Source organism: Clytia hemisphaerica, unplaced genomic scaffold, assembly GCF_902728285.1.
Source record: "Clytia hemisphaerica strain Z4C2 unplaced genomic scaffold, Clytia hemisphaerica genome assembly, whole genome shotgun sequence".
NCBI classification, from domain to species: Eukaryota; Metazoa; Cnidaria; class Hydrozoa; order Leptothecata; family Clytiidae; genus Clytia; species Clytia hemisphaerica.
The window spans coordinates 302,606-324,067 of record NW_027103728.1 but is presented as its reverse complement, the minus strand read 5'-3'; the positions used below and the strand labels follow the sequence as shown (position 1 = coordinate 324,067).

Sequence of the window (21,462 nt, the reverse complement as noted above, 5' to 3'; positions counted from 1 at the left end):
AGAGTATTATTTGTTTGTATGACAGTTTTTTATGTCAAAATAAGGTAAGGGAGATAGTAGTTTAGCCCTGTTAAGTTAAAGTATAACAGGGTTAAGACAAGAATCATCAAGTGGTTTTCTCTGAGCTTCTGTAAAATTTGGAAAAAAATACGGCTTATTTTCCCCAGTAGCGACCTGGCTTAATTTTCTGGGGGTGCAAACTATGAAATTGGCGCCCCTGGTATTTTCTGTCCTTACTTGCGCCCTCCATTATTAAGTGAAAATATTAAACTGTAAGAGCAGTATGGTTGAAAGTAACGCCCGGAATCTTTGAGTCAAGAAACTTGGAATTTGTTTTTTGTAATTTGAAATGTTAATGTGTTTTGACATTAGCAGATGCTAAGGAGGCGCAACCATGGTTTGCGCCGACGGGCGAAAATTTCAATATTTTTCACCACCATTTTAGCTAAAAGACACTTTGTTTTGACAAATTTCTTTTAAGAAGTACTTTTTCAAACCACTCTGATGAGCTGTGAGAGCCACTAATCTACTTCCCTCACCTAGCTCAATGTTACAAACCAAAAGGGCAAGGCGATGATGCCCAAATAATGCCATTAGGAAATGTACATATATCCAATAAGATAAATTATGAGTTGTCGGCCGTAAGGCCGAAAAATTTTTGAAATCTTCAAACGTAAAACTATGAAATTAGACTTCCTACATTTTCTCTTGAGTTTCCAAAAAAAAATTGGAACCCCCCCCTAAGCCCTCAAAAAAATTTTGGAACCCCCCCCTAAACCCTCGAAAAAAATTTCGAACCCCCCCCTAGAATCCTCCACCCCCCCCTAGTAGATACTTTATGACCGCTCCCTAAGCAGATATTCGACAAGAAAAATCGGATATCGAAAATTATTCAGTCGAGCTTGATGATATTCGACGAAGCGAAGCTGAGTCGAATATCATTAAAGCGAGACTGAATAATTTCGATATCCGATTTTTCACGTTGAATATATGGTTTATCGTTCACAAATTAGAAGAAAAGCATTTAAATGTTCTATTTCATTCGATCTTTCTCTCTTTTTATGACATTTTCGAACGTTTTACTATCTTATAAGGATGTCAATTTCATTGTTTTTTTCTTCTCTTTAACTCTTTAATTATAAAACGTTCGAATTTCCTTTCTCTTTTGTTAAAAAAACTTTCTGTTCATCTGTTTTTATATATGTGACATTTAAATAATTATTTGATCAATAAACTATTTTCTTTATGCTCGCAGTGCTACAGAAGAGATATTTTGCTATCGGATATCTAAAAATATTCGATAGTGCGTTTTGCCTAGAGGTGGACGATAAATCTGAAGATACTGCTCTTCATTTGTTATTTTACTAATGTACACGTTTATTAGCAACATAACTGTTCGATTAATAAGAGTAGAGTAATATTTTTAACCTATGAAGAGCGCTTAATAACTACTTGTGGTATAAAAAGGGAATTTCCCAGAAAAGGGAATTTCTTAGATTCATTTAACTCTCCAGGGATAAGAAAAAGACAAACTGACATTTCAAAATGAGTAATAATCAGATCAAAATAACTTCAGAAAAGTCTTTTTGATGATGATAAAACAATAGAGAGGGGGGGGTTTCATGGTTGGCGGAGGAGCGGAATCGGCCCTTTTTTCGGACGGAGTGGCGGAATTTGGCGAAAATTTAGACGGAATTACAGAAATTGGGTTCTCTGACGGAGACGGAAAATTAGACAATTTTAGTGCGGAAAAACGGAATTTAGCAAAAAAATTTGCGGAATTTCGGAATTGGTAAAAGATATTCAAAATCTGCGGAATTTTCGACAAAAACATTGAATTTCAAAGGAATTTTCGGTGACGGAATTTTGGTTCAATTTAAGACGGTTTGGCGGAATTTGGAGAAAAAATTGGCGGAATTGCGGAATCAGCTACCCCCTGAAACCCCTCCCTAGAGAGACCGTAAGATAAGAATGCTATCGTTAAGCGGAACTAAAATACTGAAAAACGCGCACAAAATTATGAGATGTTTGCCCAACTTCCTTATGCGTGAAGCTATGAATTCCATCCTCAGAAGCTTTAGGCTTCCTCCGGTGGCAATTATATTAAGGCGAAATATTTCTAAACAAAAAAATCAAAATATGTCAAATAAATACTACTTGAATGGTTACTTGCATCAAAGAGGCGCAAATAATGTGTATTTCAACAACCAACATGCATGATTTGACAGTAAGAGTCACAAAATCGTGAGTTTATTGCCACCCAATGCACCCACAATTGGTGTCACCCGCGAAATTAAGTCCCCGCGAAATTTTTGAATTTCGCGGATAGACGAAAGTTTATCCTATTAGAGTAGTAAAATAATATGGGAAATTCAATCCCCATCGAGTTTCAGTCATTTGTTTTTATAAAAAAACTGGCTGATGAAAAAAGGCGAAGCCCCTGCCTCCCCCGAGAGGAGGGGGGTGTAAAAATTTCAATCTTTCAAGGGAAAAAAAGTCAAAAGCCTGGAGAGTAATAAGGATCTGCTTGGATAAATTATCTCCGTAGTCAAGCGACTATCAGTGCAATATTTTGAAAGGAGATAAACTAATGGTCGCCCTAAGGTCAAGCCACACTACATCAAAGATGGTGCCCTGACGGCGGCCAATTTAAAAATCTCAAACTTTCAGAAACCAGCTGCAACTTTCAGCAATCAACACTCTCCTATCGCCTTATGTGTGCTTTGATAACCAATCAAAGTAGTGTAAGTTTAAAGTTGATGTTATTTTATGATCACCCATTTGCGACGATGTTCTGATGTTTTTTTTTTAAGGCTAATGCAAACCATGCAAATAGCAAATAAATGGACTGATCCATGACCAGCACATGACCAGAGTGCCAGACGCCAGAGGAGTCAGGACCACGCAGGGCCAGGAGGGTAACTGTATATTGCCAAAATTTAAGGTAAACTTTGAATTTTTAGCAGTCCAGCTTTCTGTGCGATTTTGAGCTTCGCTGCGAAACGCAACCAGAAAGAGAAAACAAGACCCCTCCTGTTTTAACCAGTCAAGTACCAGACAGTACTAATTGATAAATTTGATTATCCAAACAAAGTAATCGATAAGGCCAGGCCCAATTGATTGTTTGGTTCGTGTCCTAGAAGCTTTGATAAATGGGTTGGTCCGTCAGTCGGTCGGTCGGTAGCTAAAGGCTAAAGATGGAACATTTTTTCATTTTCCCACCAAAAACCTCCATTTTTGAAATTCCTCAAGCAATCGCGCAATTCTAGAATCCAACCACGACTGTAAAGAAATAGCCTAAAGCCCGGATCCTCAAAGGCCAAGGCACGCGCTGCGATCGCAAGATAACTTCTAGTTGAAGATTAAGACGTTTGCGGCGTGTGCTTTAAAGGAATATAGCTGTAGACTCTCTCTGCTTTTTAGGTGTTGATATTTGTTTTTACGTACCCCCGTGGGTTACACCGGGACATTTTCTGTGCACAAAGTGGATGTTGTTTATAGAAGAATCAAAGCAGTCAGTTATAAAAAAAGAACAGCAGAGATAGTAGTTATCATGTGAAAAGGAGGTAGAATTTTTTTGATTTTTCCTACTCAAAGTGAAACACTTTTTCTCAAAAATTTACAGTTGGTTGGAGGACACGAACCAAACTGTCAATTGCAGTGCTGCAAATAACGGCCGGTGACCGGTAATTACCGGTCATTTTTAAGCTAATATGTGTGTTTTTTCCCGAGAAATTTTGATGGTTTCATTGTTAGTGATTTCTGATTGAGTAATCACCGTCCAAATTGAAATTCCTTATTTGCAGCACTGAATTGGGCCTGCCCTAATGATCAAAGTAATCGAACGACTATTTATCGTTTATCAAATTTTGAGTACCAAAATTTCAAAAACATTGTGAGTCTTCGATCACTTTCTTAATAAATTATCGGAGAGTATATATAGACCTAACTCTTCATACAAAACTTACCAGAAACGCATATTTGGACTTTGTACCCTATGCTGCACACAAGCACTTAAGCCAAAGTCCTGCAAAGGCGGGACAAAAATCAGAAGTTTGCAAAAAACGCCACGTACAAGATCTTTCAAATTCAGTATGCGAATAGAGCAGTAAAAAATACAACTTTTCCTATTTTTCTTATTTTTTGCAAAAGTTCTAGGAACGAAAATAAAGGGATATATCCGCTGATGATCCGCGGTGCCAACTATTGTAACAATAACCATTTGAGTACTTTGATTGTTATTGATTACTTCCGATAACTTCGATAACCAATTGATTACTTCGATAACCAATACCGATACCTTGGAAAAAGGCGCTGTGGTATAGTGGTCATTGACCTTGGTTACTGCACAGGCGACTGAGGTTCGATTCCCACTCGCAGCGGTTCACTTGGCAAGTGAATGAACCCATGCCATGTGAGGGGAATTGGGTAGTCAGTCCAAGGTGCTGGCGGGGCGCTCATTGAAAGCGTCTATAGTTGCGAAAATAGGCCTCAAAGCCTCCTGCAACTCAACCAAATAGAAAAATAGAAATAGGAAAAACCAAAAACAGTGACCTAAAACCAAACCACAAAAAGAAGCCATAAGAATCACCTTCAGTACTTCCCCGTTTTGAATGTGCTTGCTCTGGGTTTCCTTAAATAAACCAAATCACGCATTTTGATTGGTCGGAGAGAGCAAAAGTGGTTTTCCCACGTAAATCGCGTGTTTTTATTGTACAAAATAAACTATTTTATTGGACGAGATGAACTCAGTTTCAGATTCCATCGCTTTGCTACAGGAAGCATATCCGACACAATCGAAGGTATTCAATATGATCGAAAGTGATTGAACATACAATCAAACAAATCGAAAATGGTCAAAGAAAATGCCATGATTAAGAGTTGAGGGATTATTCAATCACCGATAGAATCAATAAGTGGTCACTGATCACCTTCGATTATTATCGATCATTATTGATTACTTCGATCACAATCGAATGTTCGATTAGTACCGTCTGGTTTTAAGTTTGTTTACATATGACTCGATTTTGCTAGTCTCCATCTGTCCATTTCCAACAAAAAGCAGTTATGAAAACAAAAGTAAACGAGTCATAGTGTGCCTACTAATTGCGAGGGTGTCAAATACCACGTGTTTCTGCGTGTTTAATAGTAAAATTAACGTTAGAAATTTTTGTTTATTTACTTTTTTTAACTTTTCTGCTGATTCAGCATTCTGCTGATTCAGTTGATAAAGTATAGATAAACGAATAAATAAAATAGCAAAGTAGCGAGTTGATAAAGCAACAGATAAACAAATGAAGAAAGTAGCAAAGAAGCGAGTAGAAAAAGCAATAGATTAACGAATGAAGAAAGTCAGGAGGTATTTTTTAACTTCGCATTTTTGAGTTAGAAAATCTTTTTTGGTCGCTAAATCTAAAATTCACTTCGCAACTAAAGCACTTAAGCTAAAGTCCCGCAAAAGTGGGACAAAAATCAGTTTCTTGAAGTTTGCAAAAAAACGCCACATAGAAGACACAACTTTTGTTGACGTCAAACCAAAGGTTTTATTTTTCCGTGAACTTTGAACCCTTCTAACATTTTTTCTATGTATGCTAAAGCATTCCGGATTTTACTAAAAGAAAGCCTGTGATCTTAGCTTTCAAGCGGTATATAACACTGTGGACACGGGCTAGACGGCAAATTTGTCTGCTACGGGAATGAAAAAAGTTGCAACTATTGATGAACAAATGTTTCTGGAAATGGAGGAACTCATAGTTGAAGGCTGAAACTCTGTATGTTTATCAGAAAAAGGTTGAGGAATTCAAAAATCGCTAGTTCTAGTTCTTTCATCTTCATGTAGTTTTTTTTAGCATGGGAATGTCCCAAAAATCAGGGTTTTCTCCTTTTTCTTTACTTATAACTTTTTGTTCCTCCATTTCCAGAGGCCTACCACCTTTTTTGGCTCATTTCAACCTTTTCCAAGCTATTTTCTTCAAAAACAAAAATAAAACAATGCAATGTCTTCTTTTCTCAAAAAAAGGATATATCTTTTGTTATCTTGATAAATATACTAAATATTTTACAAATATTTTTATATAATAATATTCTAACACCATCAAAGAATTCCATAGCGCCAGCCTGGATTTAGGTCCCATGCAAAAATTAGGTCCCCCCTGAGTTTTAAGTCCCCCCAAAGATTTATGAAGCTTTTGTTAGCCCCAAGGACTTTTGACTTTTTAGACACTTTCAAAAAATTGATCCAGTAAAAAAGGGTTTTCCAATTTAAATTGTGTTCAATTCTAAGTTTTTAAGATCAAATATTTTGCACACTATTTTTCAGATTTATGAGCTTCAATTTGAGTAATTGAACCAACTATTTAGCTGAATTATTTTAGCCCCCACGTAAGTGATGAGATTTTAGTTCCCCCCAAGTAAATAGATCCCCCTAAAAAAGTGGCGTAGTTCCAGGCATCTCCTTTTTTGGGAAAGATTTGGGGTGTAACCCCTCCCCCAACCAGCAGGGGGGGCTGACGCTATGAATTCTCCCTCCAAATTTCAGGTCTCTAGCTACACTAGAAAAAGAGATATGCAAAATTAAAGAAGTATGACTGGAAAAAAGTGACTATCTATCTCAGGTAGGTCTTGGGATCCCATAGGGTTCCCTTTAGGGCAGACCTGCCAATTTGAGATGTTCATTTTGTGTGAGATAAAAATTTCGCAGCGAAATCTGAAATTTTAGCCTGGTTTATTTGATTGTAGGGAATCGAAAGTCAGGAAATTTTTTCCCAAAATGGGTATATTCAAAAATTTAGAATATTGGGGAAACTTTTTTCCAAAAATGAGAAAATTGGGAGAACATTTTTTCCCTAAAATTAGAAAATTCTTTTAATTCTGAAAATCAGAAAATCGGGGTAACTTTTTCAAAAGTTGGAAAAATCAAGGAAAATTTTTCTCAAAAATGCTTGAGAAATCCAACTTTTCAAAAATTGCACAAGGCAATGTGGAAATGTGTGAGTCTCAAAACCAATGCATGAGAGTTGCTGGCACCTCTGTTAGGGGCACTTGTAGAGCTGGGAGCTATTTTAATTAAGGTCTATAAATTCCATGCTATCAGTTTATATTTGTGAATGACCAAAATCTATCCTGTCTCAGTGGCGCAAGCAGTTGGGCGCTGGGTTTAGGTAGGAGACCTATTTCACTGATACAGGAAAATCTCAAAAAAATACATAGAGGACAGTTAAAAACAAAGTTTTCACGAAAATTCTTTACAAAAGTCCTCATTTTCTTCTTTGTCAAATTTTTTCATTGCAATTTTTAAATTTTCATATTCAAGGATAGTTGCTCTACCAGAAAATGTATATCATACCAAAGTTTTGTGGGCTACATCAGGCAGAAATTTGTATTGCGTATGTGTCAAATATGAAAAATTGGTCAGAGCCCTTTAAAAGAACCATTTGATAATCAATCGATTCAATCTATAGATAATCAAGCCTTCCTTTAAAATCCTGATAATAGATTACCAATTCTTATTGATTATTGGAATTTTTTATTGATCTATTGGTCATCAATTGAAAAAAAATTGTTGATTTGTCAAGTAATAGGGTCTGCTAAAATGTGACCGCTGTGATATCTCTTAAAGAAACATTGAAAAGCTTTTTCTAGAGGGTGCTAGCAATATGCAGAATTAAGTGTTTTCATTTCAAGAAATGACTCGCAAGTCAGAAGCTTGTATCTCAGGAAAGATTAAACATTGTTAAAACAGGCTAAAAAATTAAAGATTTTTGAAATGTTTCCTCTTGGTTCGGTTCAAGTTGATAATTTGTTATAATTTTATTTCTTACAAAGTGTTTAGTAAAGAGATTGGGAAAAAATGGAGATTGATGAGATAAAGATTGAGTTTAATGATGTACATGAATCGCCCATGGAACATGAAGTTCCTGCTCAAGCCCTCATGACATTGCACGATTCTGTACAAAACATGCCAAGTAAACAAAAGTCAGCTCTACAGGTAAGATCTTCCCTGCTTTTACAATTGTCTTGAATTATCTTGTTTACACAAACAAAAGTAAAGGATAAGTCCTTTTAATTTATATTTCTCAATTTTATATTGTTTGCCAATAATGAAAAATACTATTGTCGTTTCAGAGGATTTTAAGCTAGGCTTGGTGTTAAAATCTCAGACAGTACTAAAAGGGTTTTCAAGTTTTTTTTTGCATGATACCCCAATAGCACCACCCCATCATTTTAGAGAAGTAGTTTTAGTATGTTGTGTATTTTTGAACTTACAAAATGGTCCTATTAATTAAACAGTGTTTGTTTGTTCGTTCATTCGTTAATTACCAGCACTTCTCGGGACTGACTGATAAATTTTTTATGATTTCTTGAGGTTTTCTTATTAGTTTTTCCTGACTTTCTGTTTATTTAATATAATGTTTCTGTTGATCAGCCAGGTGGGTCTATAAAATTAAAGTATCACTTATTTTTTATTAATTTAGCAAACATTATAGGCATATGATTAAAATGTAAAAATAACTTTTTTTAAAGGAGAAAATTATTTTCGAAAAATTTAGGGAAAATTCTAAAAAAGATTTAAAGAAGATAAAGTCACCTTTACTTTATTTAGTCCTCCATGTTTATAAAAGGATTTTAATTTTTTTGGTATACCATAACAATTTCACTTTAACGTCACGATGTCTGAGATTTTAATATGCTAAAATTTCCAGGGTTAAAAGATTGATTGACCATGTCTGGCATTTCCAAGTTCTGAAGGCTGGATTTGTATTGCAACATAAGTCAGGTTTTGGTAACTTATTTATTGTAACTGTCTTATCCAAGTCCACTGTTTTATAATTACTTGAATTTCTTAGGAAGCAGTAGCTGATGCATCACCAATCAAACGGCCACGTCTTGAGGGTTTACAGGACAATCAGCCATGGAACCAATATTCGCCCTTGAAACGCTACGAACCTAGATCTCTTTCCAAAGATTTCTCACAAGAACAATTGGAGAGCATGAATAAAAACTACACCTCAATTAAAAACACTTTGAAGCAATCATCCGGACGAAGATGGGCGTATTACGAGTTCTTTTATTCCAACATTGATAGAGCTTTACTACTGGGATGTAATGATTTTGAGATCTGTCTGAAGCAGATGTTCCAAGATCTGAAAACAAGGATGTTGACTAGACGCCAGTGGTCCAATATTCGTCGACTGATGGGCAAACCCAGGAGGTATTCAGCTGCATTTTTGAAAGAAGAACGTGCAATTTTAGAAGAAAAACGAAAGAAAATTCGATATCTGCATCAACTGAAAGGGTTTGAGGTGACAGATATGACACAATTCAAAGGTATCTAGATTTTACACATATCTTTATGCCTGATAGTTCTATCATATAGTTTCTATCAAATGGTGCATAGGTTGTGACCCTGCTTATCAGTTAAAAAAGACTGTGAGATAATGCACCCTTTCCCCTGGAATGACCGTGGAGTCAGTTCCAAAGTTTGAGACCTTTAGAGTATTCAGAAATCTATCATTTAATTTTATTATTATTAGACTTACCAGAAGAAGTGCCCACCCCAATGGTTATAGGAACTAAGGTGACAGCGAAAGTTCCAGATTATCTTCAAAAAGATGGATTGAATCTTTTCACTGGCAGCATTGATGCTGTAGATAATGTAAACAATACCTTTAGAATCATCTTTGACAGGTACGGCCCAATTTATTTTTCGTTTTCGTTTGCTTCAGACAAATATTTTGTTCCAGGAATCCTTATATTCTGGCTTCTGATTTTAACAAACCGAAGGAATTTTTCAGGTACCATTACTAATTTAAAAAAAATTGTTTTTGTTTATATTATCGTTGTTTAGAGAGGGTATTGGATCGCATTCAATCCCAGATACTGACGTCTCCAGTGAAGAATATGAATCAATGAATTTACAATTATTCGTCGTCAAAGAAAGACCAAAAGTAGCAGGTACATAGAATACACTCATCTTTAGGCAAACTTAATATTTTCATCTTATAAATTCTTTATAGCAATTTTTCCACAGGAACTGTTTGTAGTTCCTTGATTTGCATTTAAGAATTCAACTTTATCAGCATTCATTTTATTGGCTTATATAATGATGATGATCCAGGTCCATAGACACGGAGTTAAAGTTGCTTGTTCGAATCCCTTGAAAGCTGAACTGGCTGGCTCTGGGCCCCCAAAAAAATAATCTAAGTACTATATTACTATGTTTCGAAGCCTCTATTGTATAAGAGAATCCATGTAGATGAAAATAGAGAAGTTTTTTTTTATGAATTATTTTTCTTGATTGTATTTGTAGAGTCGACAAATCAAAAAGTGGACAAGAGCGATGCCAATTGTTCTCCAACACGATTACGTCTGAAGGAAGAACTTCGAAAGGGAAGTGGAGGGACGTTCGGTGGGTTTCCTGTTCACTTCTTGTTGCAACTGACCACCCTCTCAAAAGCTATCGCCCTCAAGAAAGAATACGTGAAAAAACTGAAAGAGATGAACAGTAAAGTTGAATTAGCTCAACCTTTTGGTTATATTAAGAAGGACTTTCAACGGGATTATGCATTCGTTGTTCTGGAATTGGATAAAATCAATACAGAAATGAATGATATTTTCGATAATATTCAGCATTATATACACACTGATGCGCCACACATGGGTGCTCTTGATCAATCTTTAAACGTTAGAAATGAGTGCAATGAGAAAGCAATGGACTTGATTGAACAATCTCAGTGTATTTTGCACGATGAGCATATGTTAACTCTCACAAAGCAGTTCACCTCACTAATGCTACAAATTAATCACGTTGCTGAAAGTGAGGAGCCGTGTTCTGCGAAATTATCTTTACTGGACTCAGCTGTGGAAGAGATTAAAGAGACCTTGCATCCTTCAAATAAGAAACTGTTTGAGGACCAAGTGGAGATTAGTATTGCTTTCTTGAAGAATAATTTGCAGAACGAAAAGAGTAGTTTGTCTGCGTTTTCACATAAGAAACAACAGGAGAATTTGTTACCGTTGGTAGATAATCTGGATGACAATTTATCTTCGAATGATGAAAATGATAATGATGACGATGACGATGATTTGCTTCTTGAAGAAGAAGAGGAGGAAGAAATAAAAGAGGAAGATTCTGATTTGAGTGAGTGAGTGACTGGATGACTGATCTGGGCTGATCATAAGTTTTCATTTCAATATTGGGAGCTAAAGAGTCTTTACAATAATTTAAGGCATTTCAAATCTTTTTCGATTGTGTCTATTTTAAGATCATCTCCCAGTTTTCTGCTTTTTTTCTTGACCTTTTTGGTCGAAAGTACAGTAGACTCTCTCTAATTCGAACTTCTATTATTCGAATCTTTCTAAAATTCGATTTAAAACACTGGCCCCCTTAGCTAGAAAGTAGTGTAAATGCCCTCTATAATTTGAACCTTTTTATGATTCGACAAAAAGCCCTCGTCTCTTGAAGATCGAATTATAGAGAGCCGCCTCTCGTACTATGTAATAAGGATGATGCTGAGTGAATGATGGAATTAATTTTCATGTTCATTTTGTGATGTTTTCAGTTTGACTACAAGTTCAATTGTCAAGGTTCTCCCTTGACATTTAAATTGGCTTTTCAAATAATACTGCACTGCATTTTTATGAAATTTCTTAGAAATGATTTTAATCCATTTTTATATCTATAGGGTAGAGATTTCTACTTTTTATCCTTCATTTTTTAAGGCATATATTATCACTTTTGTACATACACATATAGGACATGATAATGACATGAAACAATTCTTTTTTTAAATCGATTAAATTATTCCCGGAGTTTTGTTTGAGAAATCTTTCAATGTTGAAGCTTTCATTTTTCATTTTTTAAAGGTAAAAATCTATACATGTAAAACTTAAAAATAGAATATATTGAAAACTCGAATTCAAAAAGATGTTTGGCAGAGTATTGATGAGAAAACCAACAAACTTGACACGAGAATTAAAACACATTGGAAACGTTGGTTCCATCAGATGCTCCTCATCGAAATATCCAATCAGTCGATACCCGATCGTTGACGATGGAGATGTGGAAAACATGCCAGAGGATATCAAACAACGAATGCTGGATGTCAAAGAAAAGGTATTGTGAACTTTTTTATCCGTTCAACTCGTTTATATATCTACCCATTCATTCAGAGCAATGATTGAGAATGGTTGTTTTGGGGTGTTTTTCCCACCTCACAATCTGTTCTTCAATTTATGGTTTGATGAGAAAGTTCCAAACTTGCTAATAATAAATCATTCATCTTATTTTCATTAAGCTTTTTGATTTGTTGGCTTTCTAAATTAATTTATGATTCTTCAGACAAACTTTTATTTTGACGATGTCCTGTCTTAAAAAAACACCTATTTTATAGAGTACCTTCTTACCAAACGTGTTCAAAACATTGGCGCATCGTCCAGACGAATTTCGATCATTCTTCAATTATTATGACGTATTGATGGAGGAAACATCTCTCCTTACCAAGGCTGAAAAAGAAATGATCGTTGTAGCTACAAGCACCATTAATAACTGTAATTACTGTCTAGCATCGCATGGTGCTCTATTGAGAATCTACTCCAAGAATCCACTCCTTGGTGACCAAGTCGCTGTCAATCACCAACATGCTGATATCACAGACCGTCAAAAGAGAATGTTAGATTTTGCCGTTTTGGTAGCTAAGGGACAACCCATATCTGATGAAGAGTTTAAAAACATGAGGGAATCTGGTTTTTCGGATCAAGAGATTTGGGATATTGGAGCCATTGCAGCTTTCTTTGCTTTGAGTAATCGGATGGCACACTTGACCAATATGAGACCAAATGATGAGTTCTATTCGCTTGGACGCATCCCCAAAGATAAAAAGTGAACTTACTTATAAAGTGGTGGTCGTCCTATAGAGCATTATTTAAATTGAAAATAAAATGATGATATTGATGTTTTCACTTTATGTCTTTCATTTGAAAAGGTTATGTATGCTGGAGAAAATTGATTTAATAGGGAAAATGATTTATTTGTTCAACTAATTATTTGGTCAATTCTTGGGATGCTGAATCTTTCAACATGGACGTGTTTTGATAATGAAATTGAAAAATTGTTTTTTTGTGATTTTGGTGTGATTACCTCTTTCTTCAATCCTTTATGGCTTGACATTGATTAAATTATATTCAGCATGGTGCTATTCTGACGTGTATGTTGACCGGATTTTTTCAGTTTACTCTGACTTTGTGATTGGGTTGTTTTTGGGCTATGCTCGGGGACATTTTTATCTGTCCAAACCAACCAGCAAATTTCGAATAGTGAAATAAAAAAAAAATTTGTAAATAAAATAGTGTTTCTGCATTCAATTTAATTACTGATTAGATTAGTCATACGTTTTCAAGTGTGTAAAAGCATTTCTAGTCATTTATGGTTCCACGCCAATTTGTTTTGGTAAAATTCGCTGTCTCATTATCACTGCACTTGCTTTTGAGTCTGGGATTGACGTCTACACACATTATTATATCTAATTCATAAGTACCTTTATAAGCATAAAACCAAGTCCACTGACTCGTGTTTGGTGGTCATTTTTCATTACTCTGACTTTTTTCAAAGCACCTAAAAGCTGAAAAACCATCAAGCTTAGGACAAAGCTTATCTGATTAGGATCCATTTTTTAATTATCACTAAATGAATTTTTTGAATATCATTACAATTTTTTGTATTGATTTTGAGACCTTTGAAATTGCTTATAAAGAGATGAGAGACAATCTAACAAAGTTTGGCTATACAAATAGGTGATTCTTATTTTGTAAATTGACGCGTCTGTGTTCTGTTGTGTCATTTTGTTGACACATTATTTATTTACTTTCATTCGTAAAACAGTCACTTGTTGAGCTCGAAAACCGACACCCCCTTTTTCTCTTGATAAATTGTTAACTTTCATTGACACTTTCCCTTCCATGTACAAAAACAAAAAAAAATGAATTTTATTAAAAGGACACTCGACGAACTTGATCATTTTTGTTGTCAACTTGGTGCATCGTATTTTTGGTAGAATTTATATCGTGTTATTTGATTTTTTCAGTCTCTATTTTGTAGTTATCACAAATTTTGTTAGTGGACCCTGCTTTATATGTATCTCGGTCGATTTTATGGTTTCTGAGTCAAAGGAAATCTAAATTGTATATCTATGGATAAAGGTTTTCTGGTTATTCTTTATAAAGACTTCTTTAAAACTTTTTTTTCATTTCATAGTAGATTCAGAACCATTTTAAGATTATAAAATCATATGCATCCATCTAAGTTGAAACTATTCAGTGCGAATTTTTGTTCATCTTTTAATTATAATTATGTCCCCCATTATAGCCCCTAGCTTTTGACTCTTTCAACTCTCTATATTGCCAATCATAAGTGCTTTAAATGACAGACATAGTAAAATAAAATGATATTTCTCTTTGATTTTACTTTTTAGCTCTAAATACTAATCTCATATAATCTCTTATGCATTTTTGTTCAGTTTTCTCTGTGATCAATAATAATATTACCTCTAGCTTTGTGAAATGAAGCATTTATAACCGCAGAACATGACTTCATCTAAACTACTACTCACAAACTTTCTTTGACTGTCTGCACTGCATTGATTATAAGTTTTATTTAAATCACGTTGTGAATTTTTATAAAGAAGCTTGTAAGATCACTGTGCTGTAGTGTTTTATGCATGAAATAATTTTTTTCTACAACTATTTTCTATATGTTTTTCTAGTAATTATCGAAAATTTATCAACTGCTTTTTAATGTTTTATGACGATGTTATGATGTTTGTACGTTTTTTGTGCAATTTCTCCAAACCAACTTTACTCTTGTGTGTAATATGGGATAAAATTTACATTAAATTTGCATTAGCTTATTTACTAAGCATTTTAAAAACCATTTAATTTTTTTCTCTAAGATTATATTCTATATCTTTACTGTCTTAGCAAGTTTACAGAGAGTTATTCGATGATGTTTCGATAGTGTACAATGTATGAAGTGTGTTTTGAACTATTACATTTCTCTGCGATTTTGTATTATGCCAATAGGGGACCAATAGGTGTAGGCAGCAAACTATCAGTGTTTTCAGTGCCTGTCAATTGCTGGACTTGTTTTAAGAAAAGTATAAATGATTGTCCTGTTTTTGAAAGATAATCGCATTTTTATGTCATCGTAGAATAAGCCGTATCGGTCTGTAGTTGCAGTATTTAAAATACACGTTTTTTAATAAGAACATCCAGAAATTTTGAAGCCTCCGGATGTACTTAACTCTTTTAAGAGCTAAGAAATTGGGTGTTTTAGATCCAGCAAAGCCTTGAAATGACCTTAACTTGCATTTAACATATGCTCTTATATAGTTTGTTCTTATAAAAAACGTGTATATACATTACTTCAGTAAGGATTTTACTATAGTTTCATTTGGAGAGATTTCGATTGTTATTATTGACAACATCAACCTGTATTCAGTGTGGTTATCCAGTAAACTCTCGCTAATTCGAACTTCTTTTACTCGAACCTCTCCGTAATTCGATTTAATTTATTTTCAACCCCTGTCGAGGAGATATCTTCGTAAAATGTTTTCTATAATTCAAATCTCTCCGTAATTCGAACTAATGAGATTCCCCGTTTGAGTTCGAATTAGCGAGAGTCAACTGTATTTACTGCCACTTTCATATTCTTGATTTTCAGATCATTTTAATTTAATGAAACTTTCTTCTGTCATGGTGTTTTTAGGAAAACCAAAACAAAAAAACCTTCACACAATTTTTATGATCCTTTTTGGAGATGTTTCACCGCAATGGTTGACTAATTGGATGGTGTTTGGTGACCTTGAAATCAAGTAAGTAAGAATATGTTTTATTATAATCTTCTCCAAGCAATGTATTTGTCCACTTTTGAAAATATCGATCACATATATAAGCTGCCTTTTTTATAAGAATGTACTCTATAAGAATATTCATGATGAAATCGGCCAAAATATTAAAATAAGCTGAGACTATTACCAAGGAATTTGACAACTGATTCCCATTTTTAGAGCATTTTTACTGAACTATTTTGAGTTTTAAGCCTAACAGGTGTTTTAGAGTTTACAAAGTTTTAAAATGTTGGTAACTTGTTCTTAACATTTTGGCCATCGATACCTTATGTTCTTATATAGGTTTGTTCTTATAAAAGAAATTGTACCAGCGTTTACTAGACAAGCGCTTGGAGCAGAATGCGTTGTCTGCTTTAATTAGTTGTATAGTAACTGGTAAAATTTGTGAATTCTAAAAGGACTTAAGAACTTCGACTTTCTTTCAAAACTTTTTTGTTATTGTTAAGTAGAGGAGAGAGGATTGGTAAGAAAAACGCGACAAGATTTTGTGGTTTCCTCGCTTTCCTTTTTCAAAAAGACACGAACTTTTTTATGAACCTCACGAACCTTTTTGTAATTTTTCTGTAAAAAATCTCTTTCTTATTGTACGACTGTAAGTATAAAACATTGAATGCTCTTGCATGGTGTTTGGGTGTATCGAACTTTTAGAGCTTGTGTTGTAGAAAGCTGGGTTAATTTCCAAGCAAATTTTAGTGCACTTGTAAACTTTTATTATAATTGTCCGCGCATTGGAGGATCACTCGTGTTTTCTAGCTTAATCTTAACAGTCAAAAATTTTACTGAGTTTCAGCCTAGAAGCCTCAAAATGTTCTTACTTTCACCATTTTGTGAGTATTTTATATAATTTCCTAAGAAATTGGATGTTCAAGAGTCCATACATAAAGCCTCATGTTCTCATAGAATTTGTTCTTGTAAAAAACGTGTACTCTTCTTAGTTATCTTACTTGAAAAATGTTATTTTGACATATGGAAGCTTGGTTAGAAATGTTTGCCATAACTGACATTTTCGCCAGGAATCTACTGCAACTACATTACTTACCATAGGAGGGAACTATATGAAATAGGTTTGGGTCTTATTCAGGGTCAATTTTGTCCACAAATGGCTGAATGTTTTGGTTCTCTCCCTGATGGTAATGACTTCATGCCAGCCTGGTAACCCCGATCCCAATCTTTTTACTATGTTACGTCCTGTCAGATTCATAACTTATTGTAAGCTTCCTTTAGTGACCATCTTGTTTAAAATAGATTCTAGCTAACTTCTACTCAAAGAATGCTTTCACACAGAGTCTGCATACTGAGTTTATTTTCCACTGAGTAAAAAATCCATTTCCAGTTATGCAATTCTTAGAGGAAAGCTTAGCATGCTGAGAATATTTTTTTAAGGAAGTGGAGACCTCTAGAACGTCCCATTTCAGTCAGATTTCAAGCTTGGTTCTTCTGCTAAATGTTTTTATTATAAGAATTTCCAAAATTTTTAACCTTCGGATGTTATTAACTTTTTGAGTTTTAAGCCTAAAAATGTTCCCAACTTGTTCTTAATTTAACCATTTTGTGAGTACTTATGTCCATTTTCCTAAAAAAAATTGGGTGTTTTAGAGTCTGCAAAGCCTTAAAATCTTCTTTTGTTCTAAATATTTCGACCATCGAAGCCTTATGTTCTTCTAAAGTTTGTTCTTATAGAAAAACGTGTATCTTATATTGTTTTGACCGTTCCAGGAGAGTTCAGTACTCATGAACCAGCCAGTAAAATCTAAGAAGGAAATTCTTGACTTTGATAATCGTTTGTAGTGTTAATAGGTTTTTAGGAGACTGTTATTTTTTGTGTTATTACATATTAATTACAACCATATGTTACAAGAGAAAAAGACCTTAAAGCGATTAAAAGATTTCGTTTTGTCGTCGACCCTGCTTCTCTTTCCTCCTTATGATGAGACTCTCTCCTCTATTTTCTTTCGATATTTTGAACGTTGAAGTCCTTATGGGATGTTCTGCTGAAGCTGTTGTTGGTTCGTACTTGCTCGCTTCGTTAAGATAGATTCTTCAAAGTTCTTGTTTTTTTGGTTTGCCCCCGTTGTTTATCTTAACTCAGTAGCTCGTTGATGCCTCAATAGAATTCAATTTAATGTACAGTACGAGGAACTTTGGTTAATCAACCGGCAAGATTGGCTAGCTGGCTTGTGCTAAATATTTCTTTCATTTCTGGATTCATCAAAGTCAGGCCCGGCGGGGAATCTTAAGGCTCAAAATAAGATAAGATTTTCTAGGAATTTGAGAAAAAAATCTAAGAATCTCGAGAATGGGGAGACTGAAGTCTCCCCGCTTCCGCCGGGCCTGAAAGTGGATTTTGGCCATCAAGATTGAGGTTTTCTTTATGTAGTAAGGGATTTTTTTTTTGACAGCTGAAAATATTTTAAAAAATCAATAGAAGTGGGGGGGGGGGGGGGGCTAGCTGCTTTCAATTATCGAGTCATTTTATCTTTTGACCACTGACCTATTCCACTTTTAAATAAATGTTGGTTTTGTGAGGGAAGGAATTCTGGAGAAGATATCCTGTTTTTGTTTACCCGACAAAGAAGTTGAACCAACTGTTTCTTAAGAAAATATCCTACTTTCCTTGATTTGGTCAAAGAAAACCCAATTTTAAAGACTATTTTGGTTTGATGGCTTTTGAAATGAAAGGATGGTTGATGTTTTGTGGTTGTTGTGTCGTTTTGTCCATTAAGGTCTACCTTCTACATTCCACCCACCGATTTCATTTTGAAAGTTCAGTTTGTCGTGATCGTCAAGAAAGCCATCAGTTCGATTGAACCAAGATGAAAAAGGCTGTTTCATTAAAAAGCCATACAGCGAACTTTTTCAAGTGAAAAACAAATCTGAAAAATAGTGTAGATACCTCCTGGAAAGTGGCAGAACTTGCTAAGAAAGCCTTGGAAGAATACACCTTTTCGACCGTAGCCGCCAGTTGCCGCGCGGGCATTTTCCCCCCTAAATTCGATCCAATCCTTTTTTCACACCTTTTTCTATTGTCTATAGGGGCGAAAAAAAAGACCGGGGTGGTTTTAGGGTGGTAAAAATGGCCACGCGGCGATTGGCGGCTACGGTCGAAAAGGTGTATTCTTTTCTTACCTAAAGTTATGGAGGAAATTTTTGCTGAAAATGAAAGTCATCCAAGTCTCGTTAAGGAACTTTGAGGCTGAAATTCTCTGGAAAAAATAAGGAACTCGGATCCAAATTAAAGTTCCTTATAAAAAAAACGTAATATTTATTTGCTTATAAAAGATTCGAATTTGAATGCTGTCAATTACTTTGTATAGGATATTATGGAAAGTGAAAAGATAACATTCAGCCAAAATGGATCTAATTAGCTAGCTCTTAATTGCTCATCTTTAATAGACCAATGTCAATTACAAGATGAACCAAAACCTAATGTGCTTTTCATCCATAAGAAACTCTTATTCCACAAACATTTATCTTTATATAAACCACACATCTTCTCAAAATAAAGTTTATTTCAGTTGAAAATACAATCTTCATCCCACAAAGCCAGGACAACAAATTACTGTTAATGTTCTATGCTCAGAATTCATCTTTTAAAGTTTTATAAAGAAATCATCAATTCTTGGCAGTTCTTATAAATGAATTTGTCAATCGTCAAACATATGCAATCCAATATTGTTCAAAGCATTCTTTCTCCCTTATAAAGCATATAATGAATGCAATCTCTTGTTATAGTTTGTTGATGATGTTTGTTTCCTCTCTACTATTAGTTCTGATCATCTGTCTGAAGTTAGCAAGTAATATATTTGATTTGAACTTTTTTTATAGATGATTTGCACAGCTCTAGATTAATGCTGTTCGAGTGAGTTGAAATTACAGTTTATGTTATTGCATAGAATAGCGTATCGAATTGTAGAACGTCGAATTAGAGAGCGCCAGCCAAATGTATTTCTTTTGGCTTTCGATTGGAACCTTGCTAGAGAAGCTTTCAAATGAATAGCGTTGTTGTTGGATGTAGGAAAATTTTGAAAACGTGATATAAAACAAGGCACACTACACTACTAGAGAAAGATCCGAATTACAGAGAGATGTTTAAGATAATTAATTTCGAATTACAGAGAGATACGAATAATAGAGGCTCGAATTAGAGTTAGTTGCCTGTAGTTAGACCTAATCTAGACAAACGAATTTCTATCTAACTTTCTCTTGATGTACTGTAAGTAGAGATTGCAGAATGTCGATAGAAAATGGCATTTCAAATGCTTGCTTCGATCGACTTTCGTTGAAATTATCGGAGGATATCGAGGTAGAGGGTAAGTGAAGTCGACGCAAAACAAAGCCGATAGTTGATGTATATCGCCTTTGCTCACCTTAACAGACGACGGTATTTTGGTGTTTTTACCGTCGTCGAGCAAAGTGGATGGTGATTTTGGTGACATGTCATTGCTTTATACAGTCTCCTTCGATTTACCTCGAATACTTAAACTCGCTATTAACGAGGGGGAGGGGGTAGGCAGAAATATTGACCGTCTCAACTAGAGCTTAATATTCTCCATCTATCATGGACAACCAGTTAGCAAGCAGTTGCTAATCGGATGAAAAGCTTGTTGAAAACTTCATTTATATACACCCATTGTTCGTCTCAATTAATAGAAGAAAAGAAGTCGTTCTGCACTTATTGGATAATTTTCCAACATCCTTAATGGACATTTCTGTCTTGTGCATTGCTTAATTAACCCTTCCTCTCTTCATCTCTAATCAACAAAATGTTTTATTTGAGGTTGCTAAATATTTTCTACTCGTCATTTCTGATAAATGATTTTCTTTGAAATCTTGTGTATCGTTTTTGATTTTGGAACCAAATATGCTTTATGTATTTCGTTATTAGGATTGTTGTGTTGATTTGATTTTGCTCAAAAACAGTTTAGCTTTTCTTGTTTGAAATTTTTCGCAGCTTTTAAATGAAAGTCATCAGTTGACTCTCTCTAATTAGATGTTTAAGAGACAAAGATCGTCCTCGAATTAGAGAAAGATTCGAATTACAGTGACTATGTTTCGTTTGAATTGCAGAATTCGAATTAGAGAGAGTTGACTTAATTCGACCCGAATAACATTATCAGCTTATTTCTTACCAGTATAAAAAACTTGCAAACTGTACCGGCCTGAGGAATTTAAAGTGTCTACTACAACACAACATATAAATTTCAACTGTCTCTAAGAATACTTTGGAAACTTATATTTTGCTGATTGTGTTTCGCTTGTTCTTATTTTTTTGGCTCTTTGAGCCCCAAATTGTTTTTATCCTGTTCCTACAGAATAAAAAGAATGTACTTTTTAGTTTTAACAAATACAAAACTCGAAAATTCTGTACTTAAAAATACCAACGGAACGTTTTATCATCAGATTATCTTAGGGAAGCTTCTGGGGATTTGAAAGGATTTGTCTTTTGACTTTTGATTTACAAATTGAGTGGGAGTGTTTAGGTGAATTGCTCTTTTATCCTCGTTTCTTTCCTAAGCACTTCTGAAAAGTCCAAAACATATTATACGTGTATTAAAAGTTA

General features: G+C 34.6%; 2 protein-coding genes across 6 annotated transcripts; both read left to right on the top strand.

Annotated features, from left to right (window-relative positions):
• The first annotated feature begins 2,616 nt into the window (after window positions 1–2,616).
• Window positions 2,617–11,778, top strand: LOC136804919 (protein lin-9 homolog). 5 transcript variants are annotated; one of them, XM_067061446.1, is made up of 7 exons: window positions 2,811–2,944; window positions 6,539–6,614; window positions 7,825–7,987; window positions 8,847–9,327; window positions 9,534–9,687; window positions 9,848–9,954; window positions 10,310–11,778. In XM_067061446.1, the coding sequence occupies exons 3-7, from the start codon at window positions 7,850–7,852 to the stop codon at window positions 11,146–11,148; spliced, it is 1,719 nt and encodes a 572-aa protein (XP_066917547.1). In that variant the 5' UTR covers window positions 2,811–2,944; window positions 6,539–6,614; window positions 7,825–7,849; the 3' UTR covers window positions 11,149–11,778. The 5 variants fall into 5 exon arrangements, with proteins under 5 accessions (XP_066917549.1, XP_066917546.1, XP_066917547.1 ...); XM_067061448.1 differs by lacking the exons at window positions 2,811–2,944; window positions 6,539–6,614 and adding an exon at window positions 2,617–2,744 and having other exon boundaries at window positions 7,832–7,987; XM_067061445.1 differs by lacking the exons at window positions 2,811–2,944; window positions 6,539–6,614 and adding an exon at window positions 2,617–2,744.
• Window positions 11,779–11,867: 89 nt separating this feature from the next.
• Window positions 11,868–14,889, top strand: LOC136804929 (uncharacterized). The gene is made up of 2 exons (XM_067061460.1): window positions 11,868–12,115; window positions 12,393–14,889. Exons 1-2 carry the CDS (start codon window positions 11,927–11,929, stop codon window positions 12,882–12,884), a joined length of 681 nt encoding a protein of 226 aa, XP_066917561.1. The 5' UTR covers window positions 11,868–11,926; the 3' UTR covers window positions 12,885–14,889.
• Window positions 14,890–21,462: the final 6,573 nt, after the last annotated feature.

Bases quoted from the DNA above. Each gene is read 5' to 3' on its own strand.
- LOC136804929 (XM_067061460.1), top strand. From the start codon at position 11,927: ATGTTTGGCAGAGTATTGATGAGAAAACCAACAAACTTGACACGAGAA. The intron at 12,116-12,392 runs GTATTGTGAACT...CCTATTTTATAG, and splicing joins TGCTGGATGTCAAAGAAAAG to AGTACCTTCTTACCAAACGT.
- LOC136804919 (XM_067061448.1), top strand. From the start codon at position 7,850: ATGGAGATTGATGAGATAAAGATTGAGTTTAATGATGTACATGAATCG. The intron at 7,988-8,846 runs GTAAGATCTTCC...TGAATTTCTTAG, and splicing joins AACAAAAGTCAGCTCTACAG to GAAGCAGTAGCTGATGCATC. The intron at 9,955-10,309 runs GTACATAGAATA...TTGTATTTGTAG, and splicing joins AGAAAGACCAAAAGTAGCAG to AGTCGACAAATCAAAAAGTG.